This window comes from Spinacia oleracea, chromosome 5, assembly GCF_020520425.1.
Source record: "Spinacia oleracea cultivar Varoflay chromosome 5, BTI_SOV_V1, whole genome shotgun sequence".
In the NCBI taxonomy this organism is placed as follows: Eukaryota; Viridiplantae; Streptophyta; class Magnoliopsida; order Caryophyllales; family Amaranthaceae; genus Spinacia; species Spinacia oleracea.
Window position 1 is genome coordinate 2,256,935 of NC_079491.1, and position 26,292 is coordinate 2,283,226.

The 26,292-nt window shown below is 30.9% G+C and overlaps 2 protein-coding genes and 1 non-coding gene across 4 annotated transcripts; 1 reads left to right on the top strand and 2 right to left on the bottom strand.

Annotated features, from left to right (window-relative positions):
• Positions 1-2,705: 2,705 nt before the first annotated feature.
• On the bottom strand, positions 2,706-2,778 carry TRNAF-GAA (transfer RNA phenylalanine (anticodon GAA)). The gene has a single exon. It is a non-coding gene; the product is annotated as a tRNA-Phe (tRNA).
• A 5,651-nt stretch (positions 2,779-8,429) lies between these two features.
• LOC110782019 (LOB domain-containing protein 16) lies at positions 8,430-10,519 on the bottom strand. The gene is made up of 2 exons (XM_021986074.2): positions 10,105-10,519; positions 8,430-9,270 (listed from the first exon to the last, which is right to left on the bottom strand). The coding sequence occupies exons 1-2, from the start codon at positions 10,390-10,392 to the stop codon at positions 8,842-8,844; spliced, it is 717 nt and encodes a 238-aa protein (XP_021841766.2). The 5' UTR covers positions 10,393-10,519; the 3' UTR covers positions 8,430-8,841.
• A 12,256-nt stretch (positions 10,520-22,775) lies between these two features.
• LOC110784216 (amino acid transporter AVT1I-like) lies at positions 22,776-26,248 on the top strand. Of its 2 annotated transcripts, none has more exons than XM_021988651.2 (4): positions 22,776-22,963; positions 23,130-23,282; positions 23,777-24,387; positions 25,378-26,201. In XM_021988651.2, the coding sequence occupies exons 2-4, from the start codon at positions 23,180-23,182 to the stop codon at positions 25,909-25,911; spliced, it is 1,248 nt and encodes a 415-aa protein (XP_021844343.1). In that variant the 5' UTR covers positions 22,776-22,963; positions 23,130-23,179; the 3' UTR covers positions 25,912-26,201. The 2 variants fall into 2 exon arrangements, with proteins under 2 accessions (XP_021844343.1, XP_021844338.1); XM_021988646.2 differs by having other exon boundaries at positions 22,885-22,963; positions 23,127-23,282; positions 25,378-26,248.
• The last annotated feature ends 44 nt before the right edge of the window (positions 26,249-26,292 follow it).

Here is a 26,292-nt window from a genome sequence, read left to right on the forward strand (position 1 = left end):
CAAGTGCATGTTCAAGAAATTTGACCAAATCCACAATAACATTGTACTTAACATTTGTGTGCTTTAATAGATATGGCAAATTGATTAAAAAGGGGTTTTTTTTTGTTTTTTTGATAGGATTACAAAGGGTTATTTAGTCAACATTTTTTCAATTAATTTGACTAAATCAAAACTCTAGCATGAGAAAGGTGGTGCTGAAGTAAACAAGTAATATTAAAAATAGTTTGAATACACTACAAGAATTTGTATCTTTAACGACAACCTAATTACGACGGGTCAAAAATTCCGTCGTAAAAGCCTTTTGCGACGGGGCTAACAACCAAACAATGACGGGAATAACCGTCGCAAATGTCTTTTACGACGGGTTTACGACGGGATTTCTATTAACGACGACCCCTTTTATGACGGGTTCGAGACAGGAAATCCCGTCGTTAATGAATGATTATTGGCCTTTCGCGACGGGATTTCCCGTCGTTAATAGTACAATTTCTTGTAGTGATAGGTTGATGACTCGATGAAGTGTTTAAAAATAAGACAAAAATTGCCACAACGGCACAACCACATCAAATTTGGGCAGGGTGCATGGATCAATACAACCTGAAATTAAAGGAGATGAATTTCTGAGTTGAATTTTAAATTAGAGTACGTTCACCTCATAGTTCAATTTTAGGTTTTTTTTACTAATCCAACGAACAACTAAATTTTCATATTGTTGTTGAATAAGCCCTAAATCTAATGAATTCAAACTTCACGAGTATTTTGAGTTTTAACAATATCTAACTTTTAACTTGAGATCCAATAGTTATCCAACTTAGTGGCGAATCTTTGCCAAAAAGTTATGAGGGGTCATATCAAGTTTGATAACATCTTACGAATACAAATGCAACCAGTTAACGTATAACCAACATTTTATGTGAATATTTTAGCTTCTATTAATAAAAATTTTAAACTTATCAGAGTCTGGCCTCGAGTAATCCCGGTAGAACATCCTCCGTTGATCCAACTAAAGTTTCTAAAGATTCCTAGAATTTGGTAGTGTACATCCATTCAAGCTCTCTGCTTACTTTCCATTTACACAATTATTTAACATATATCTATTTGAAAAGATAAGTATATTTATATTCCATGCAATTACTTATTACTAATAAATTGAAGCATTTCAAACAACAAATTCAACTAATCCAAAAAAGTTTGGACATCAAGGAGGAAAAACAGGAACATGTACAATTCTTTTGTCCATAAAAATCTAATTGTTCATATGCCTCCAAGAACATAAGTTACTTGCAAAGATTTCTAAACTTATGATTCAACACTAACATCAACATCAAGTGACAAATTAATTAAACACCATACCATTGTTTACGCCACGCGTCCGAATTCGTTTCTGTAACTAGCTATACAAGAAGTAGATTGAAAACAAAGTACCAAAAACATTGTTAACTGTAGTAATAATATAATTAATTACCATTATAAATTATAAAAGCTCTAATTAAGTAGTTAATTTAAGGAGTAAATTTGTAGTAATTACCTTTTTGTGTTGTTGATTAGTATTGCTGAAATGATTAAGCTTCTAATCTGAACATGAATGCAAAGCCAACTTGATGAAATTTGAAAATTTTGGCAAATTAAGTAAAGAAGAAGATCATATATTCATATATTATTGTTAACTCTAGTAATAATATAATAAATTACCATTATAAATTATAAAAGCTCTAATTAAGTAGTTAATTTAAGGAGTAAATTTTGTAGTAGTTACCTTTTGTGTTGTTGATTAGTGTTGCTGAAATGATTAATTGTCTAATCTGTACATGAATGCAAAACATTTAACTTGATGAAATTTGTAAACTTTGGCAAATTAAGTAAAGAAGAAGATAATGTATTATTGTTAACTCTAGTAATAATATAATACATTACCATTATAAATTATAAATTATAAAAGCTCAAATTAAGTAGTTAATTGAAGGAGTAAATTTTGAAGTAATTACCTTTTTGTGTTGTTGATTAGTATTGCTCAAATGATTAAGCCTCTAATCTGAACATGAATGCAAAACCTTTAACTTGATGAAATTTGTAATCTTTGGCAAAAAAAATTAAGAAGAAGATTATATATTTATAGATATTCGAAGCTAGGTTTAATAAATAATACTCCTAATGAATGATACTAGGGTTAATTAGTGGCAGAAATTGGGCAACTATGATCAGTGGTGCTGGTTTTGTACACGCTGCCCCCATGTTAAGTCTATGAACAAAGTAACATTATGGACTTATGACGTAGTAATTACCAAAGCCCTAATTTTATTTGATTGAAAAGGGCATAAGGTTATTTTGTAACAAAAACAACAATATTCTAGAATTTACCTTACTTAATTTGGAAATCCCTTATGCCTCTCTTAGCCAAATGGCGTCGCCAAATAACCTCAATCAGATTAACCCATACGAAGTTCAGACTCAGTAAAATATTTTTCTTACCATAGTACATTTTTTATGCTTATACGTACAATTAGTCTGTTATACCGGCTTTTTAAATCATCAAATGGAGGGCCTAATAGAATAATAAACTTGTATTTTTTTTCTAATGGGTAATAGATTAATAGGATTAGGCACACGAACAATTAATGAAATTATGATAATCACTGGGGCATTAAAAAAAGAAAAAAAAAAGGCAAAACAGGAAAAAAGAAAATTAAGAAAAAAACAAAAAAATTTGCGGTGAGCGTGGATCGAACACGCGACCTTCAGATCTTCAGTCTGACGCTCTCCCAACTGAGCTATCCCCGCAAGTTGAAATAAATTAGATCTTCAAAATATTTATAAGGTAAAGACGTTTTAAAGCTTGGTTAATGGGCCAAATAACGATTAACAGTTTAACAGGTATAAATGATAAATCTCTTGCTATTGGGCCCAACTAACTTTTAATTACGATGGGCCATTTTCAACCATCTTTTCATTCATTGGGCTTCAAATCTTCAACCGAAGTCCAAAGTTAGTAGGACTTCTAGGATATTTGTTTATGTTAGACTGAATAGATGTAGTCAGTTAGTGTCATTAAGGGTATCTAATGCGAGAAAATGAAACCTGAGGGGTACCTGGTGGATTACTGAAACAACGAGGGTACCTGGTGAATAAACTTAAACCTCGGGGGTATCTCATGAAAAATCCGTATTTTTTAACTTATTTTCTTAACTTTGATATTTATGATCAAAATTATAAATTGGTATATTAACATGAAAATTATCCAAATGATTGTAAGTAAAAAGAGATTTGTAGATAACCGGGAAAATAAAATAAAACTTACCACAACATCTTTTACAAGAAGTCACCTTCGCATAATATCTATTTTTTATGTGATCGGGTGATTAAGAAAACATATACACCGTATTTGCAATCAAGTTCGCTTTTCTTTTATTTTCTTTTTTAATTATTCGGCGACTTTTGTGTAAGACCGCCTTATCGAAAAGACCGCTTTGATTGCTTAACTAATTGGTTCTATTGCTTTACTAATTAGTTTCATTGATAACTAATTGGGTTCAGTGCTTAATTAATTGGTTCAATTTTATTGTTTAACTAATTGGTTCTATTTCTTAACTAATTGGTCATACTGCTTAACTAATTGATTCCATTGCTAACTTATATGACACTAAGACGATTTTATGTGTATAAGACCGCCTTATATAAAAGTTTGTATTAATCGTTATGTTCACGTCTAATTATCTAAAGTTAACCTACTTTGCATTATAAAAGAACTTTGGATGATTAATGACAAGATCCTAAGTAAACGAGACAATAAAGATAGAAAAAAAACAATACTATTAGAGTCCCATATACCGATATACGGAGTATAGAGTACTCTCTCCGAATCTAAATATTTTACCCATTTGTAATTTTGATACTATTTACTATGGAAGAGAATCTCTTGAATTACTATCAATATATAAGAAAAAAATATAGTCATATGAGATCTTGTTTGATTCGTCTCAAATAGTACTTTGACAATATGAAAATTTTATAATTTTTAATAACACTTAAGGTTGTGTTCTATTCACCTGATTTTCACTTATTTTTCCTGAACTTATTTTATCTAAATTTATTTGAACTTATCTGAGCTTAACTGAATTTATCTGAACTTATTAGAACTTATCAAAACTTATTTTAGTTATAAATTGTACTTGCCAACCCTTGTTTAATTTTTCCTGAACTTATCATATCTGAACTTAACTGAACTTATCTGAACTTATTTAAACTTATTTTTCCTGAAATAAGTGGAAATAAGGTGAACAGAACAGGGCCTAATAGTTAGAGATATTAACGATGTAAATAAGCACTAGCAAATGTGCCAAAGTGAAATGGGAAAAACATTTAGATTGGAGGGAGTAGTATATATATATATATATATATATATATATATATACACGTAGTAGCTAATTAATTACATACGAGTACATATTTAAAAAACAATTATTTCTTTGTTAGTCCCAAGCTAAATAAGTAGGTAGTAAACTTGATGCAGCTGCAATCTGAAGCTAGCTAGAGAAGTATAGTAATTTTGAGCATTGGAGCAACAAAGTCAACCAACCCAAAATAAAAAGTCAATCAAACATTTTCATAACAAACACTAGTTACCACAATTCCACAATTCCCCATCTTCCTATGTAGCCTTTTCATTCACAATTATTTAACTTTAATATCTACTTGAAATCTTCAAATTAAACAATCCGTTTAATATTACATATATGGAAGAAGTAGATCATATATTATTTTCCACAAATGGACAAGCTAAGCTAGGAGAGAACCCTCAGATTTGTTCACGTAATTTTATTTTGCATGATTAAATTAAAGGTATGTATCGATTTAATATAATAAGATATGTAAATTATTGTTGAGAACTATAACAGACATGTGAGTGACACATACCATTGATACCAATCCGTAACCCCAAGTACTGGCTAGCCCCACACCCCCACCCCACAGGCCCACATCAAGCTGTATATGACTTGAGTTTGCTTCATCTCTCGTTAAACAATTAGGTCAATTTATAGCCATGTTTGACAATTAGCGGTAAGTTGTTAACTGTTTGACTAGCTGTAAGATGTTTGTTGCTTGTATTAGCTGGTTTGACTAACTAGTTGAATCAGTTGTGCGCTTGTGCAAAATGTTTGATAAATAAGTTGTAAGATACTTCGAATCTTCGATACATATTATGGAGTAGTTGTTTAATGTGTAATATGATCATTAAGGATATTGACATAAAATAACGTACATAGGTAGGTAAGGGTTATAATGTAGTCAATAATAGGACAAATTTGTTATTATATATCCACTTCTTCAAACTTCTACTACCCGATAAAGCTCTTATTTGTGCTTTTTAAAAATTAGCTTTTTCATCACAAAACTCTCTTACAAACCTCTTCTAACCAAACTTCTGTAATTCTGTTAGCTTTTCAAAATGCTCATACCTTTAGTTCAATTCAAAAAACTATTTTTTTTTCTCTAAACCCCTCTTAACTAAACACCCCTATATATTACTACGTTACCTATAATTTTTTATATCGTAGCTTAATTAAATTGCCTATAGAATAAATGAGATTGTACGTGGGACATAACCTTTTATTGTGTGAAGACTACTTTCTTTCCTCTTTTTAAAGCAATCTAATCCTTGTAAGTTCTAATTTCATGATGCTTACGACTTCTTTTCTTTTTGAGTTTTAAAGTACTCCTTTTCTTTTCTTTCTTGACTAATCAGTCTATCAGTCTTACTGTTAAACATAATTAAAAACTAATCACCCTATAAAATAGTAATTAATTAATTAATCAAGCTTCCAAAGAGCATTTGACGTGGTCCAATCATTAGCGAGACATACTGAGTTGCACACACATGCGACCAATTTATTTGGATCCAACCTTTATTTTCCTTTTATTTTCAGTTAAATAATTTTATTTTCAATTAAATAATTTTAATTGGAGTGATGTATGAAGTTAGTCAGCTTGTTTGACTAAGATCAACGGTTCAAACTTTAATTTTGGTGCTACATAAAGTTTATGGGCTCGAAAATATCGAACTATTTAGTCAATTCCACTTTTTCTATTTGTAATCATCCACATTTTGGTTTTATTATTGCAATTAGATTCAACAATTCCACTAACAATTATCAAGCTTAAAAGCAAAGTACAAGATCAATGTATACAAATTATATATACTTTATCTGTTCCTAAAATATTTTTCTTTTTAAGTCGCATGTAAAAGATTACTTCATTCTCCTTTTTGTTAATACTATGTCCGGTCGTACCATTTCTCTCTACTTATATTTAGCACACTAAAAGAATTCTTTTATACGGAGTACTAATTAAAATGAAACGGTCTTAATTAAGGAACCGGGGGATACACTACAAACATAATGTGCATTATGTTCTTAGTTTATGTTACTTTTATAATACATGAATGCATGTAATTTTATCACAGTGTCATGTTATTTTTATGTCTTTTTGACTATGACAATATTTATTATGAACAAGGATGAAATTTGATTTTTTTTTTTTTTTTTGAACTGTAAGGTCTTTCGAAAGTATGAAGTATCAAGTGCAGGAGTAAATATATTGTACATATACTTTTATACTTCGTACAAAAGTTACCTTATCAACAGATTCTTTTTTCACAAATGTACTATTAATTATTATACTGTACGTCTGTACCTGTACTAATGCACGAGAAATATTTGATTTACATAGGTTTAATATTTGATTCATTAATTTCTTCACGGGTGGTCAAATTTGCAACTAGTTATAATTTGGAGAAGCTGCTGAAGCTCCTGACGTTAGATGTAGACTTGTGCTTTCAATTAAGGGGACCGTTTGTCCATTAATTTGTTAACAAATGTGATTACATTTCTAATTTGTTTTTTTTTTTTGTTTTTTTTGTTTTTTTTTTGACAAGTGCTAAACAAATTTCTAATTTGTTATTAAAAAAAAAAAATAATTAGATGGCTTATGTTGGGCAAACCTACTTATTCAAACATATTTGCTCAAGGCAAAAGTTGGGGTCCACTTATACACAAACTCTCTAGAATTTGGCCTTTGCTAAGAGCCCAAAATTGTAACTTTTGCTTTATTTTAACTCAAATCTAGAAGTGGAAATATATACACATAACGGAATTATCTTGACGTGTCTGAACGGAATTATCTTGACGTGTCTGAATTTAATATCTTGTGAAAGTAACTGGCTTTTCGATATATATGACGAGAAGTAACTCATTCAGCAGCGGAAATATCTTAACGTGTCTGAATTTGATGTCTTATGAACACAGCTGACTTCTCCTGATATATATAACGCGAAATAACTTGTTCAAATTGATTCAACAGATGCTTTGCGAAAAGTCTTAGTATGTACACCGTGACTCTTAGCTTAAGGGTCCAAAATTTCAACTTTTGCCTCATTTTAACTCGAACGTGTACACTTTAAACTATTTTTTGAATTAAAATTTATAAGAATAAACTTTTTGGGGCTAGCTTAATAAATTAAAATAATGTAAAAAGCTACAATGTTGGACTTGTGATTTGCAAAAAGGACATGGATGGGTGAAACGTATCTCGATGGCCATACGTGTGATTAAGTGTACTAATCGCATGGGTTAATTAGAAATTAGTAGCAATCATTATGGAACCTCCCTCCCTAACTCTTTACTTTAGCATGGAGACAATGTTAATTATTGTAAGGAGTCTTTAATTAAATAAGTTGAAACGAAGTAATTATGTGCCTGAGTGATGCCCCGAGTCATTGATCATTGCAGGTAATATGGTATTAAATGTTTTAAACAAAAAAAAACATTATATGTGAAAAATTAAAATTTTAGATGAGTTGAAAATGAAATAGTTTCGTGATAAACAAAAAATAACTTTGTTGATTGGTGCTCATATATTTTACCCATTGTTTAAGTTCATTTTAGTCTTTTTTTTTTTAATTTAGAAATGTAATATATTAAAGGTTGGGTTTAAATAATTAACATAAAAGTTATGTAGCTTAGATGGTAATTCTTTCATATAAGTAATGAGAGGTCGTGAGTTTAATCTTGTTAGAGACATTTGTGTTAAACTGGATGGATAATTGGAATTCATCGCGCTAAAAGCGTACTGCCACGTATTCGCTTATGAAATGCCATGTCATGTTGTAAAAAGAAAGACATATAGAGGTATGACATGTCGCCTTGAAATTTTTATAATATTATAGATGACACTTACTTTGAATTCAAGGAAGTGTTCCTCCGACCACATAAAATTTAAGTAATTTGTGACAATAAATGAAGTAACTCATTAATCTTACTATGTACGAAGTACTCGAATATGCTAACCATTCTTTCAATCCTTAACTCTCCAACATGGGACGATGAATTAGGTCCCAATTCACAAGTCGTTTATTCTCTCTACTACAATTTCAAAGTAAGTTCGACAAAATCATATACTCATATGTTAAAGGCATTATTATTCTTAGTTCCGTTTGATTAAGATATCATTATATATTATTAACACCTCTATTAGCAACAAAAAAACAATAATTACGTATTCAAGATGTTGATCAACTGATAATTGTATGGATCAAAAGAAGAAATTCAAAAAAAAAAAAAAAAACATAATGCCATAAATTAGGGTGTACCTCATCTTATAATAATGCCAAACATTGTATTTTTATACTAAGCACTAAAAATTAGCTAGCTAACTCTGACAATCCCTTGTTATTTACAATCATTTGTGGGATTATAGTCATTAAACCACCATCACCATTTTTCTTTTTTCTCATCTCTAATTTCTTTAAAATATAAAAAAAAGACAAGAAATTAATTAATAAAATAAAAATCAATTTCTCATCATCCTAAGGGCCAATTCTTGAAGCTCACCCATATCATTATGTGTTCTTTTCTTTCCAATAATACCCTCCGATTTTGCCTGAATTACTCCACCATAGTCTTGCATTGCCATTACCATCATTCCATGATGATCATGACTTACATTTTGTTGATCAATTGAGTCAAGTGAACTTTGTGGAGATATTGGATTATTATTATTAATGTAATTGTTGTTATTATTGTTATTTCTGTTGGTTGTTGTTGTTGTTGTTGGGCAACTTTGTGTCTGAAAACCTGCTGTTTGAATAATGCCTGGATAATTCCCATTTGTTGTTGTTGTTGTTGTTGTTGTCCATTGATTTTCTATGCTTCTGTTGTCTACCAAAGTGTTGGCTAGTTGTGACTTTGCTTGTACTAATTGTGCTTGTAAATATGCAACCTATGCATACATAATAAAAAAAATGAGTCAATACACAAATGTATTACTATCACCTGACAGTGACAGATCCAGAATAATATTAATACGGATAGTAGGTGTAAAATATTATTTTCTTTATTTTAGTGGGTGCATTTGTGCAAATAGCCAAAATTGAACATGAAAAAAAGGTACAAAATTTCTGATTTTATAGAAAAAATTAGCAAAAATCTACATTCAAGGAGGTTCAATTCAAATGACCCCACATCTTAAACACTAGTTTCACCTATGTATGTGGATTTTGTTTGTGATTATATTCATCATTGTAGGAATTGATTTTTTGGAATTTATTTTAAAAAAAGTAAATTAACGTAGCATGTAATCCGGCGATTTACAAATTATCAGACAAAAAATTTGTATTAGCTCTTTATCTGAAGATCATTTCCTATCAAAGAAGTGATGTTTTGAATGCAAGAACACTCAATATTTCACTACCAAACAAATTAAAATTTTACTCAAATAATCATGCAATGGTTACTTATTTACTTACAAATACACCCATAAGTTATTTTATTTTTTAAAAAACAAATTAAATAAAAGTAAAAACAAAGAACTATGGATTACGTAATTTTAAAACTAAGATATCCCTTTCATTTCTTAATCGTTTTAAGTGATTCAAAGCTGATACCTTTTGTGTTAAGATTTCATAGACATTTTAGGTCATGAAAAACATAAAAAACAAAGTGTGAGGTGTTTAATATTTGTGGGGATTACAATATGATAAACTCGATCATTTTAAAAACTAAGATATCTCTTTCATTTCTTAACCGTTTTAAGTAATTCAAAGCTTATTCTTACCTGTTGTTGCAAGGCAAAGATATGGGCAACACAACCATAAACCGGGTCACGGATCCGGGCTTGAGCTTCATAAGCAATAGTAACAACAGCCTCACAACGGTCATGCACAGGAAGATGTAAGAGTAGTTTAGACACATTACTAGCTCCAAACACCTTATGTATGGCAGCGAAACGGGCCGGGCCTTGTTCGGAGCAGAAATACGGGGCGAAAATGCAATCCGACGCGCATTTTCGGCGTAAAAACTTGCACGCTCCACATGGAGATCCTGCTCCTGTTCCTGCTGCCATAACAAGAAGAAGAAGAAAGAAAGAAGAAGAAAGACTTTTAGTTAGAAGTGTTTATTAAGCACACGAGTGTACTAGGAAATGGTGCAAAAAATATAAGGGGGTGTTTGGTTGTGTACTAATTAGTAGTAGTAGCTTAGGAAATAGGAAGTGGGGTTGGGTGATAATAAGAGGGGGTTATATAACAAGGAAGAGTTAAGACATTTGAGGGGTCCCTTAATGCAGGGTTTTAAGGGGACATTTGTTAATGGTTTTATGTTAATTAAACTAATTAATTAATATTTGGAACAAATTAAATAAACTATATGTAGTTTCTCTTGTGTGTTATACTTCTAAGAGGCTTACATTTGGATATTAAGTTAGGCTTGAATGCACCCAAGAGATACTAAGGGTATGTAAGTCTGTTTGTTTCAACTGATTTTAACTTAGAGTGTGTTTTATTCACTTGATTTTTACTTTTTTCTTCTTATTTGGACTTATCTGAATTTTTTAGAACTTAACAAAACTTATTTTTGTTATAAGTTGGGCCAACTTGGTCTTATTTTTCTTGAACTTATCTTATCTGAACTTATCTGAACTTAGGGTGCGTTCTATTCACCTGATTTTCACTTATTTTTCCCGAACATATCTTACGTGGACTTATATTGACTTATCCGAACTTATCAAAATTATTTTAGTTATAAATTATACTTGGTCAACTTTATTTTTCCTGAAATAAGCGAAAATAAGGTGAATAGAACATATCCTTATTTTACTTGAAATAAAGTGAAAATAAGCTGAACAGATCATAGCCTTATTTCAGCAAAATTAAGTTCAATTGAGATAAGTTTCATTCACCATAAATAAGTTTTTTAGAAAATGTATACACACAAATAAGTTTTTATTTTTTTTCAGCAAAAATAAGTTAATTTCGGTCAAATTCAGCTGCATCAACCAACACTTACTTAATTCTTTTTATTAGACAAAAAAATATTAAAGAACATGGAGTAATTAACTTATTACGGAGTAATATTTCAATTACCACGTAATACAAATCGTGCAATCTGATTAAAAAATTAAGTAGGTTAAATATATAAAGTGGATGGAGTAATAATTAAGAAATGCATTAGAATTAAAAAATAGGGTTGGACTGAAAAGAGTGATTGATTGACCAGTTTAGTTAAGTTGGTATTGATTACACTTTTAGATATTAGTACAAATGTACAATTTGTATATTAATCTAAGATAATGATGTATCAATTTATAATGGATTATAATATTTATTTTTATTGGTATATAAAAGTGGTGGTGTAGTTTATGGGTGGTGATTTTTAAAATAATGACAAGTTTGATTTTAAGGTCATCTTTTCACTTCATTTTTCCGCCGAACGCCGCACCTGGGAAACTGCTGTCATTTCTTTGTTTTCTGGCCATCGTCCACCTACACGTGTCCTTGTTAAGTTTTTATCAACTCGTCTCCTATTAGACTGTCTAATACAACGATATTAACTAAATATCAGACAATATGATCAATAGTGTATTGGTTCGGTAAGAGTTTGCTCAGTTCAATGACATGACATGTGATCTGACAGTTTACACCTTAGTATGAATAAATGTTGAACAAAATTTTACAAGAAAATATTTTCTACTCAATTAGTTAACTTATTTTATTTATAAACCATAGTATTGTTATACATTTTTTTTTTGTAGAGTAAAGTTATATGGAAAATAATTAGTATTCACGAATGCTTAAAAACTAAGAAGAAATAAATAAATGCATCTTGGTTTATGACACAAAAATTAGTTTCAAAATAATTATTGCGTCATATTACCTAAATCGTGTGTCGATAAGTGTAATCCCGAATGATTAAAAACTAAGAAGAAATGAACAAATGTATCTTGGTTCATGACACAAAAATTAGTTTCAAATTAATTATCATGTCATATTACCTAAATTGTGTGTCGATAAGTGTAAAATTCTAAATTGATGCACGTAAAAAAGAATAGAGGAAGTATTATAGAATGATAAGCAATCAAAGAGAAGGTGAGTCAAAGTCACAAATAAATATATATACTTAGATAGGGGCCAACTTCCTTTCATGGAATTCTTTTAGTGTTGATTACTTGAAAAACATCTTTATTAGTGATGATTTCTAAGTCCTTCAACAATCAAAAGAGAGTTTGTGAATCTTTTGACCTTGGAATGAACCATGTATCTATGGTGCAATGATTTTTAAAAAAGGAAAGACTTTGTGCTTTATTAAATTATAATAAGTGGGTCATTAGAGTATAATGCAAAGTGTACAATGTCTATTAACAAGAAGCCAAGAAGCATACTAAGATCTATGAAGTCTTAGTCTAGTGATTAAGACTGATAGTGATTAAACAAACTATTTTAATGCAAAATGATTAAAATTAATACGGAGTATTTTAATTTATGTACGATGGTCTTAGACTCGAATTCCACATCCATCTTTATAATTTTATATTGCCCATCTGACTCATTGACACACAAAAAACAAAAAGCATGGTAATAAATACGGAAATTAAAGGTGTCCGTAAAATTAAAAACATTGGAAATAAGTGTTGGTTTTGAGCACTTAACTTAAATTTGTAACCTCATTAAGCATCGTCCCAATGTATGGGAGTCAGCTACAAATGTGATGGAATTTTGAGCACCTATTTATTGCTACCATAGTTTTCCTTTATGCACTTACTACCATTTTAGATGATCTAACAAAACCTAACTTCATCTTTAACATTTTGATCTCAAATCCGAAATATATCTCGACTCCGTTCGTCAGTGTTTTTTTCTTTCTAGTTTCCAGTTTTTGTTATCAATCTTTAAAATCAGTATGACTATAGGTCATAGATAAGCTGTTTATGATTCAATCTAAATTGTACTCTGTATAATTTTAGAATCATAAAGCCGGATTTATTTTATAATGAACGGGCCTATAACATGGTTTAATTTGATTTAAATATGACTAAGGATCAACTCAAACTAGCTCTACTCAATTTGATTTATATACACCTAATAATTAATATTGTAACCTAAACTTTAATTTACCCCTCCGAAAAAAGTGTGTTTTCTTGCTCAATTAATTGGTGTTGACTAACATGGCCTCAAATTTGTTGCCTAATTAATTTGTTGTACTTAAAATACAAACTTCAATGATAATACGTGTATTTGTTTTTAAGAACAACAAATTTAGCAAAAACAAATACGTGATCTTTACTTCACTTTCTACTAAAACCTTGTTATGTTCTCGATCACTAAAATCAACCTTACTCCAAATTAAATACGACCATATATATTGTTAATTTCAACCGTCATATTTTGAAAATTGGCGATACATATTGCCATTCAACATAATTGGACTCTTTCATTCAATAGTATATATTGAATATAGTACCAACTGGGAGGTCTCGGATTCGAGTCTTATGTATGGAAAAAATTTCAACTGGGAGAAATACTGCCCTTCGAGATACCCATGTAAACTCCCGCGGAGGATTATTCCACTCGCCGAAGACAGTGATAACTCCCCGTAGTAGAAGCAAACAAAAAAACTGGTATACAGTGGTTTATCTTGAACAATTTTACTACCGGTACTAGTGTAGTACAATTTTATAATTATACTCAAATTTTAAGGGGACGAGACTAAAAATACACTACTAAATTTCCAACTTGGGAGGGCCAGGCCCACCCATGCCATCACTAAGATCCGAGTTGGTTGCGTGTAATACACCCTATGTATTTTAAGATCTATTTTAGTTTGTATATGAGGAAGTATTTTTGGATATCAGATATGTGCTTGCAAATACATATCATAGTAAAAGATAAAATAGGAAAAATGACTAAAAAGAAATTAAGTGGTACTTTTTTTTACAGAATGGTACTTTTTTTACATGAATGGTACTTCCTATTTTGTCATTAAGGTATTTGTCTTTTAGCATATCTGATATATGAAAAAACAACCTCGTTTGTATATACTTCCTCTGTTTCATGATAGATGCATCATATTGACTTTTCCCAATATTCATTTACTAACTTTGACCACATTTATTCCTACTACGTAAAGACAAATTTTGTATTTTTAATTGTTATTGGGTTAATCTCAATATATATTTTCAAAATATCTAACTTTAATTAATATGTAATGCGATATTAAGTGTCAAAGTTAGTATATAAGTGTAAAAAGTCAATATGATGCATCTATTGTGAAACGAAAGAAGTATATTTTACCGAGTAACGACATCATATATATCGTCACATCGATTAATGAGGGATGAAGCCATATGCTATATTGTTGCATGTCTCCAAAACCCTTAGACAAGAGAAGAAAAAACAAAAGATAGAGTCATGAGATGCACTTATAAACTACAACGTCCTTTGTATTTCGTCATCTTTAACCAAGGAAAATGGCAGGATGTATTCATAATGAATCAAAACCACTAATTTCTTAATTAAAACTATTATCAAAGAAGAAAAAATAATTAAGGTCAAATGTTATTGTTAGCAACGGTCTCAAACTTTTTATGACGTGTTACAAAATTTTATTTAATTGAAATTCAAATCCAATCTCGTCATTTTGTCACATGGTATACATTAGAAGCTGAAATTTAGATAGATTTTTCTTATATTGATCCGAGTTTTATGACATAATAAAAGATCCGTTTAAATCCAAGAATAATTGAACCTAAACTTTTGAAGAGAATGATTTGAAAACAGTTGTATGCATCCTTCATATCAATAGTACCACCGTACAAAAATAGAGGTGGTAGACGAGTCAATTAGATCTACAAAATCCAGTTACGGTTATAAATGGACTTGAAGTCATTCTGTTTGGTTTCGAGGTATATTATTTAAGTTTAATTTATTGTCAATAATTTATTATTATGTTTCTAGCATGATATAAGTTGATCAACACTAATTAGCCAATGTAGGATTTGCTATGTAGTTTTGATCGGGAAAATGAGTCATACGAGTCAGTTTTACCGAGTCTTCTAAGATTGTACTATGTGTAATAATGGTGCGATAAAACTTTATGATTGTTATAACGGATGCAAAGAAAGATTAAATAACGTAATTAAAGAACGCAGAGATTTAACGTGGTTCACTAACAATGTGTTAGCTACGTCCATAGGCAGAGGGGCGGGAAGTTTTATTGATCTTGAGGAGTACAGATTACAGAATATAACTAGGTTATGACTTAGAGAGTTTATATAGTACTCTTTAGACAGATGCCGAACAATGATAAGATCAAAGATGCATGAATGCACACAATAGAAAACAAGAAATGTACGTACGATCAAAGTTAAAGGTTTGAGCAACAAACATAAGTGGCCGCTTAAGCCGTATAATTAAATTAATTATGGTTGTTTTAGTACTATAATAAATTAATTATGCTAATTAATAAGGAATCTTAAAATCTTTATATATATGTGATGAATTAATAATGGTTAATTTATATGTGCAATAACCCAAATTCTTATATGAGACTGTCCTCACCATCAACTGATGGTGAGACCAGTTCACACTTGCGAATTTAGGTATGTTACTTCTATAGTTTAGACATGTTACTTTTTTTTATATAATTTTAGAGGAGGTACTTTTTTTTAGTTTAGGTATGTTACTTCTATAGTTTATACATGTTACTTTTTTTATACGGAGTAGTTTTAGGGGAGATACCTTCTTAGTTTAGGTATGTTACTTCTATAGTTTAGACATGTTACTTTTTTTTTAATAATTTTAGAGGAGGTATTTTTTTTAGTTTAGGTATGTTACTTCTATAGTTTAGACATGTTACTTTTTTTTATAATTTTAGATGAGGTACTTTTTTAGTTTAGGTATGTTACTTTTATAGTTTAGACATATTACTTTTTTTTATACGGAATAGTTTTAGGGGAGGTACATTTTTAGTTTAGGTATGTTACTTCTATAGTTTAAACATGTTACTTTTTTTTTTTATAATTTTAGAGGAGGTACTTTTTTAGTTTAGGTATGTTACTTCTATAGTTTAAATCTGTTATTTTTTTTATACATAATTTTAGGGGAGGTACGCTATTGGTTTCGCGCTCGTCACACCATCAAGTTGATGGTGTGACTGATCTCACAGGAGACGCGCTGGTGCAATAATTGGCCCAAAAACATTTTGCATTAGGTTAAGGAAACATCAATAATGCTTGATAGTACAAATTACAGAACAATTACGATTATAGCGTAAATCAATCTCACTTACTTAACACGTGCCACTCGAAAAGCTCCAAGAAGATACATGGAGGATGGAGATCAACATCTCACCTATGTAAAAGGACCAGAAACAGTGTATTGATTACTCCCTCTGTCTCTTAATACTCGACCTGTTTTGATCGGACACGTTTGCCGATGCGCAACTTTGACCACCAATTTCTTTAACTACATATTATAAAAACTTATAAAATATTAATATTTTGAAAATATATATTAAGATGAAGGCAACAATATATTATATACTAACATTTGTTTTTATATACTAGAAATAAAATAGAGTCAAAGTGAATTATATGAATAGTACAAAAAGTCAAAACAGGTCGAGTATTAAGGGACGGAGAGAGTATATAAAGTTCATGTACATATAAAGAGTTGGTAAAGTTTTTTACAATTTTTGTGATACAAGCACAAATATAACACAAAAAACAAACTTGACATGAAAGTAATTGTACGTTATATTTAGTAAAATGAAGGAAATTACTTAGCTAATACGTCCATTAAGTGTTATTTGTACACAAACTTCTGCTTCTATTGGGGTTTTTCACCTTTGAAAAATAAGTATAATTTTTAATAATTGTGAAGAGCTTAATAAGTTAAGATAAACAACGATAACTTTCGAAAATCTAAATCTAATTTGATCATTTTATTTGTTAGTGCAAATCTTTGGTTGATTCAATTGTTTTGTTTGTGTGTGTGTGAGAGAGAGAGATAGAGGAGAGAAAACTAGGGTATGTAAATCTAATTTGATCATTTTATTTGTTAGTGCAAATCTTTGGTTGATTAAATTTTTATTTTATTTTTACTTTTATGTGTGTGTGAGAGAGAGAGAGATAAGGAGAGAAAAATTAGGTTAAGCCCTCGAAGTTGGCCAACCTAAAATATTATTTCGGATGATAAGGGAGAGGGAATAATCATAAGAAGAGAACCAATGTAATTCATCCATTCGGGTGATTAAAGTTGTCCGTCTTGTTTTCTTTCCTAATCAAAAAAAATAAATATGAAGAGAACTAATAACGAAGATATGGAGTAGAACGCCCCGATTCATCATGAAGTCTGGTTTCTTTTCCCCCGAAAACAGTGATGTATAGAATAGGAACCCAAAACACGGTCCATCTGTGCATCACAAATAATATTGTTAATCTCTCGTGGTATATGCCAAACACGATGAATCAAATTGATTATGATCAAATTTTGATACCAAGAAACAAGGCCCCTTTGAGGCATTCTCTGAGGCCCATGGGCCATGGGTAAGTCAAAGACTGTAATACTAGCCTTTGGGCTAAACTACTCCAGAGGCCCAATACTCTCGTTTCTTATGGCCTACCACTTCAAGAACCTTGACCATAGCCCATAGACCATTTTTATTAGCCCATTTAGTTGAGGCTTGGCCTCCTTCGTGACTTATTTTGATTTTTTGTACTCATGGGCTACTTTTTTTGGGGTTTTAAAAATAGGGGTGTCAAATGGGTCATCCGTTGGTTACGGATCGGGTATAATCAGTTCGAGTATAATCGGATAACGTAGTTGTACGAGGTTATTGTGCTTATACGGATTGAATGTGTGAATTTTGTTTTTTGGGTCACTTCGGTTTTTGTCAGAAATCGGTTGGATCGGGTCTGTTTTTGATATCCCTATTTAAAACACTGGGTTCAACATCATTTTGGGTTAAACTTTTATTTTATATTTCTTTTTAATTGGCGAGGATAAGAACCATACTGAACCATCACATCTTATATGTCCGTCAATCTAACTATATATGTCAATGATTGCGAGTAGGGGGTAATGGAAGACAATATCCACTCCAGAGTCCGAAGAAGATGGAATTTTCAATAGTGAAACCAATTGGTAATAGTAAGAGTAATTGCTAAAGTTTATAAATTAAAGTGCTTTTTTCGTTTAACGTGGAACATCTCTCATATCTCAAACTCACAAGGTATGGTGTTTAGAAATCTAAACGGGAGGTAGATGTGACACATGCCAAATCAATATAACCAAATACATGGTATTAAAAATTAAGTTTCAAACTTTCAACCTCATACAGAGTCATACCACTCTACAAACCAAACATACCATAACATGATCGAGATACAGATAGATAAAAATATACTCCCTCCGAATCTAAATGTTATTCCCGTTTCCTTTTTTAGTGTCCCAAAATAATCTTCCCATTTCTTTTATTTCCTTTTTAATCTCTTCCTTGTAATTTTAACTTTGTAATTCTATTGGTTTATCAATAAAAAACCTTGTAGTCTCATTGGTTGGTTTAAGTTTGGATGGATTAATGAGTTGGCATTTTTATTCCTTAAATTCTATTGGTTCAACTATTTTGTTTTCTTGTGAAAATGGAATAAAAAAGCAACAATTCCCCATTAAACTACATTAATAATAGTTAATCTTATAATGTTTCTTTTTCCTTAATAACTGCGTAAAATGACAAACGGGAATAACATTTAGGTTCGGAGGGAGTAAAACTTAAGAGGAGTTTACGTGATACGTACGTCACAAGTTGACAAGTCAACTAGCGGGGAAGAGGGGGCATATATGTGAAAGACGACTTGAGAGAAAAACAAGAAACCTATGAAAGTTGAAACCGTATGAAAAAGGATAGGGAGACAGAACATAAATACAATTGATTTCTCATTGAAAATGACTGAGATTTGCTCTGAAATCTGACTTAGTCAGCAAGATTACTATGGTTCCATTTATAGCCATTTATAGCTAATCTCTTTTTGATAGTTACTACCTCCGTTTCAAAAAGATCTTTACACTTACTATTTGTACGAACTTCGGTACAATGTTTGACCGTTAATACATCCAATTCTGTATGATGAAAAATTATAAAAAGTTGATATTTATAAAATACATTTCAAGACGAATTTAACAAGATATCTCATGATAATTTTTGATAAATATAATAAGTTTTAATTGTTAGACACATTTTTCAAAGCGGAAAGAACTTAATGAAACGGAAGTAGTACTCCGTACATGCTATTGATATTAGTGGTTAACAAACAGTCGTCTAAAATGGACTCATTAAACAACCTGTTTGATGTGTATGTTTGTTCAATTGTTCGTACATGTATGACTCTAATTATATAAGTTTTTACCCGTTGACATTACAAATTATTATTGTTTCCTCCAACCCATCCCGTACTTACTAGTCATACTTACACACTAATATTACATTATATCGGTTGATCCTTATGTTTATCGCCTTAATTATTGTATCCGTTACGATGGATAGATAATAACACCCTATCATATATATCTACGTAGTATTTTGTAAAATATATTAAAGGGAAAAACTTGTTTTTTTTGAGATCAACAATTGCTTATTTATGAACGAATTTTTTTTATTATTTCCTACTCATATATTTTACTTATTAGAAAAATACTTTTCTCACATGGTAATTAAGCAACATGATATTTTTCTCAAATGTTACGATATCGATAATTAATAACACCCTATCATATATATCTACGTAGTATTTTGTAAAATATATTAAAGGAAAAAACTTGTTTTTTTTGAGATCAACAATTACTTATTCATGAACGAAAAAATCTTATTATTTCCCACTCGTATATTTTACTTATTAGAAAAATACTTTTCTCACATGGTAATTAAGCAACATGATATTTTTCTTAAATGTTACATTGTCTCCATTCAAAGGACTATTCTAATTAACTTTGTGTGTACACAAATGTGTAGTTTACTAGATTGACTTATGTCTAGTATAGATTTCGTGATCCAAAAAATTTGAGATTGATTTTTATGCCTTTTTTATTTACCTTTTATTATTTCCAAGCATCCTACATTAGTACATTCCTACGTTTACATCATCTATAAATTCAACCAAAAGGAAAACAAAGAAGTATTCAAATTACTACCATAATATGCATTCAAACAAAGAGTAGACAATAATGGATTGAAAAAGATACAATCATACATATATTGATCGATATGCTAAATTAATGCGCTGATTAAGTCTTATATTTATTAACTAAGTAATATGAATTTTTTATATATTTTTTTTTATTTAATTTGCAATTTTGAACATTTAACATATTTTTGGCACCTCATATATATATATTATCCTAAACGATTGAGCTAATTAACTAGTACGTGCATGGGGGAAGTTCCCATGTGCCCATGTGCAGCCATGCGTGATTCGAGTTGAACTAGCGGCTGCGCGGCAGTGTAGCATGTTTATTGCATGCGTAATTGATGAGGCGAGGTGCTCCCAAGTAGACCTGATCAATTATAGTGCGGGCCTACAAGTGCGGGTTAGAGTAGTCTAAAATATGCATTTTTAGATCAGAACCCAAGTACGGCCCGAAAAGGCCCGTTCGGCTTACAAAATCCACACAAAATTCATGGGTCTGGGCATGATTTTTTGTGTTAAACCTCGACACAACCCGAATTTTGATCACTGCATACGGAATTAACCTCACACCTTACACAACAAGGGCGGATCCAGAGAATTTATACACAGGGGTCTAAGAAATTTATGATTTTCTTTCCTTTTATATAATGGGTTAAAGTTGAAAAGTAAATAGTCGAAATATTATAAACGCCGTAATAAAATGTGTGGAGAATTTATGAATTTTAATTTTTGGGTTTTTATAACAATAAAACTCAACACCTTGTCCAAATTACAACAATAACTTGGCACATTTCGATTTAAATGGAAAAAACGAGTTTTCCATACTTTGAAGGAGATTTTTCATATAATAACTGTCACTGAACAAATATCACATAGAGACACTACTAAAAAAAACATTGGCCTTTATATGAGAATAGATACATCATTATAAATCCATAAATCATTCTCGACGCTTGTGAGGCATTATGGATATTATAAATCTATATATCGGTAATTGAGTATTGTAAATTATTTTTTAAAATAAATCTAGTGGTATATTGATCGAGGTATTTATTTTCGAAATGTATTATTTCTTACTAATAATATGCAAAGAAAAAGTCAAAGTTTGTTAAATTTGACTCCAAAAGTACAACATTGGCCTTTATATGAGAATAGATAGGTTATTTGACTTAGGACTAAATGATTTCACACCTATACATACCACATTATCACATTATATTTCGTATTATATTTCTTTCACTAATACTCGTTAAAAAGCACCGCCTTTAGTGCACGGCGAAGATTCGTACACCCTTCTCACTGGATATCCACATAAAAATCACCTAAAATTAATAAGATATTTCAATGATAAGTTCCTTAATATGACATCATTAATAATAGATCAAAATAAACAAATGTTGACCGTATTTTGTGACTAATATATATAAGAAAAACATTTTCATTTGGATCTTGTTAGATTCGTCACAATGTATATGTTCAAAATATCAACTTTCTCATAATTTTTACAATTACATAACTCGAGACAGTGGCGGATGCAATTAAGCAATAAAGTGGTCAATTAACACCACTTAAATTGTGAAATTTTGATAGTTTTCTTTATTTTTTAGGATTTTCTTCAAATTTAGTTATAAAAGTAACTGCTTGACCCCACTAAAATCTGTTTTTTTATTTTGCACCCACTAAACATTTTTCCTAGATCCGCAACTGACTTGAAATATTTTTTTACGCATAGCACACCCGGTTCACCGGAGCTTAGCTCCGACTACATCCGGATCCGACCCGTGTCGCACACCTTGCTTATGGTGGGTGAGTCTCCCAACAAGAGTTTCTGCATACGGCGAGGCTCGAACCCGAGACCTCCCTTAAGCGACATCAAGCTGCTTACCACTTGAGCCAACTCTATGTTGGTAACTGACTTGAAATATTAATGGTATTAATGATACATACAAAATATGTATTGGAGACCGCGATAAAAAGATTGAGTCAAACATTAAGAACCAAAGAAGATATGTTTGAGAATGTAAACATTACGAAATAAAGGGAAATATATTTATTTGTCTACATTAATAGAGAAATAATGATGGCGAAATTATTAATAAAAAAAAAAAGTTTTATACATAAGTATTTTCCACGCAAATACAAAAGGTCAATGTCAATTAGACCAAGTTAAGTCATCCGTTAATTAATGAGTCAATCTAGCTACCGTCGATCTTGAATCTCAGTGTGAGATTAATGATTTTTGAGATTCCATTTAATTATTTTTGTCCATTATCAAATGTTCGTACATTTCTGAAATTTTCTCTTTAATTAATTAATCTAGATTTAAATTATCATTAAAGTTAGTATATATAAAGCTCAAGTTTCCTTAATCATCATTTCATCCAACACAATTATACCATTCAACACTTAGCTTATCTGCTTTCTACTTCCAAGTTTCAAGCTATTCACATATACTTTGGTAAGCCTCTCTTTTTTCTCTTAGCCTCTTTCTTAATCTCTTTGAATTTAGCAGTCACGCTGATAGTGTAATTTAAACCAGCGACAGGATTATGTTTTTCTGATCGAATATAACAATGTTCTTACTTGTGTGCTATATATTTGTTTCTTCTTCTCTATTTAAGAAGGTTGATCAAGAACAAAGATTCATCCAATAATAAAGTACCTACCTTGCTAGATGAGTAATTCAATGGAGTTAGAGGCAAACATCGAACCCTCGAGTGATGAAGGCAATACCTCGTTCTTGAAGACGTTATTCAATGGCCTCAACGCGGTCATAGGTACGTGATCCTCTCATCTAACCTCGGAACAATACTACTACCTCCGTTTCCAAATGATCTTTACACTTTCTGTCTTAGTGCGTTTCATAATGTTTTTACACTGTCATGTATTCTATTTTTCAACATGAAAATTTAATACTGATTTTACCCCTATTAGTACTTTTACCCCACAACATCACAACTTTCCATTCAATTTCAATTACTTTACTGATTTTTTTCTTAAATTCACCCACCTTTTTACACATCTACCTTACTTTATCCATATTTTATTACATTCATCCACCTTTTTATACACTTTCCCTGTTTTTCTTAATATTTGTGTAAATGGTAAGAGTAAGTATTATTTTGAAACGGAGGTAGTACATAACTGACATTGCTTACAGTTACATGTTCCATACTAATTTCTGTTCTGGTCCATCTGACTTGATCCGGTATGAATGTTTTCTATGAGTGTTTTTTACTTACAAGTTCGATTTTCGTTTTCACTTTTATAGGAGTGGGAATACTATCAATGCCATATGCCCTAGCCTCAGGAGGCTGGCTAAGCCTAATCCTCCTCCTAGCCATCTCCGGCGCAGCCGGCTACGCCGGCATACTAACAAAACGATGCATGGACGCGAACCCGAAGATCACAACCTACGCCGAAATCGGCGAATTCGCGTTCGGAAAATTCGGAAAAACAATCGTATCAATCGTTCTATACGTAGACCTTTACTTAGTCTTAACAGGTTACTTAATCTTAGAAGGGGATAATCTACACAACTTATTCCCAGAAATGAACATTCATTTACATGGTGGCATTAACATTGGTGGGAAACAGAGTTTTGTTATGATTATAGCTGTCGCACTTCTTCCGACAGTTTGGATTGATAATCTCAACATTCTTGCTTATGTTTCCGCAACGGGTGTTTTGTCTGCTGTTTTGATACTTGGATCGGTTGTTTCGGTTGGGATTTTTGACGGCGTTGGGTTTCATAATAAAGGTGAACTTATTAATTGGAAAGGGATTCCAACTGCTATGAGTTTGTTCATGTTCTCTTATAGTGCTAATCCTGTGTTTCCTACGTTGTACTCTTCCATGCAAAAGAAACACCATTTTTCCAAGGTATGTACTTATATGTGCTTGTAATAATTTGACATTCATGCTTACTAAGAGATCAGTTTTTGGTATACCAGGTGTCTTAGCCCCACAATTTTACTTGCCCCAAAAATTGACTATCACGCTTACTAAGAGACCAGTTTTAGGTGTACCAGGTCTCTTAGCCCTCAGTTTTACTTTCCCCCATAATTGATTGTGTCACGTGACACGCAGAGACACTTAGTAGTTCTGCCACGTTTACCGGTGACCAAACCAATTCATCACATTAACTATAAAAAGTTGATATTTCTAACCAGTTGCTCAAAAGTTTATTGTTGTTATGTTTTTTATAAACTTTAGCATGTTAGAAATGAAATTGAATTTTTTTTACATCAAATAAGTTTTTAAAATGCATGTTTTGGCAATGTTTTGTCCACCTTATTGTTGTTTATTTCAGGAAAAATAAGTTTGGTAAAATTAAGGGCTCCCCAATACAATTTATAACGAAAATAAGTTTTGAAAAGTTTTTAATAAGTTCACACTTTGTATAAGATATGTTCATTAAGAAATAAGTAAAAATCAAGTAAATAGAACACACCCTTATTACCTCCATTCTATTTGACATTCGTTACATAGATTTTGACTCTCTTTCGGTCAGTACTATCTCTGTTTTTAAATAGTTTCACCATTATTCACTTTTGACTTTTGACCATAGTTTTCTACTCAAAAATAAAATTAATTTTTATTATGTAAAATGTTATTGAATTGTGTCAATTTATATTTTAAATACATCAATTTTTTATAACATTTACCAGCTAAAATTACGTACGTACTTAATTATAACTACTGATGGTCAAATTAGGTTTTAGTAAACGTAAAAATCAAAATGGGATAACTATTTAGAAATTGAAAAAAACATTAATAAATGGAATATGTGGTTTATATTTGGCACTAATCATGTTTAATATTTGGAATAATTGTACTAATCATGTTTAATATATTTTTTTGGTGTGATAGGTACTAATCATCGGATTTGCATGTGCAACCATATGTTATACAGCAATGGCAATAGTAGGATATCTAATGTTTGGTTCAACGTTACAATCACAAATAACATTAAACCTACCAACAAATACAATAAGTTCAAAAATCGCGATATACACAGCATGGATAAGTCCATTATCAAAGTACGCACTGATGATGGAACCTGTTGCAGCAACTACTGAGAGTTGGTTTCCAAAGTACCAGAAAAACAAAGGTTTTAAGATAATAATACGAACTATTTTAGTCGCGACACAAGTTGTCGTGGCTATTACGATTCCTTTCTTCGGGAGTCTCATGTCACTTGTTGGAGCTTTACTTAGCGCGACAGCTTCAATTACGATTCCATGTTTGTGTTACTTGAAGATTTCGAAGAAGAGTCGAAGATCTATTGAACATATGTTCATCATGTTGATTGTAGTTCTTAGTTTAGGGATTGTTGCACTTGGTACTTATACGTCAATACGTAGTATAATTAAGGAAACAATTAATAGACAACATCGTCATTAGGTATTAATTAATTCAATATTTAGTATTTATATATACTAGGAAAATTTGATTAATTGTAGGTTCTATATATGGGATTATGATCGATACTCGCTCTGCTCGGAATTAATTGTGTGACAAATAAACTTGGAGGGTGGGAGTATTTTTTTTATCTCAATTGTAATAATTTTTTCTAGATAAAGAATAAAACAAGACAATTCTATTTAAAAGTCTGAGCTATTCCAATTGAAATTATTTTTAATTATAACTTTTTTTTTTTTTTGAGGGGATGCCCTTTTATTATATTGTCATGTAACATGATAATGTACTTTAGAGTTGGTCAAACAAAATAAAAAATTGATTATTGTGAATCTTCTCGTTCGGAATTTTGGAGTAACGTAACAC

Excerpts from the sequence above, each read along its gene's own strand:
- LOC110782019 (XM_021986074.2), bottom strand. The coding sequence starts at position 10,392 with ATGGCAGCAGGAACAGGAGCAGGATCTCCATGTGGAGCGTGCAAGTTT. Across the intron at positions 9,271-10,104 it reads TCTTTGCCTTGCAACAACAG|GTTGCATATTTACAAGCACA; the intron begins GTAAGAATAAGC and ends ATGTATGCATAG.
- LOC110784216 (XM_021988651.2), top strand. The coding sequence starts at position 23,180 with ATGAGTAATTCAATGGAGTTAGAGGCAAACATCGAACCCTCGAGTGAT. Across the intron at positions 23,283-23,776 it reads TGGCCTCAACGCGGTCATAG|GAGTGGGAATACTATCAATG; the intron begins GTACGTGATCCT and ends TCACTTTTATAG. Across the intron at positions 24,388-25,377 it reads AGAAACACCATTTTTCCAAG|GTACTAATCATCGGATTTGC; the intron begins GTATGTACTTAT and ends TTGGTGTGATAG.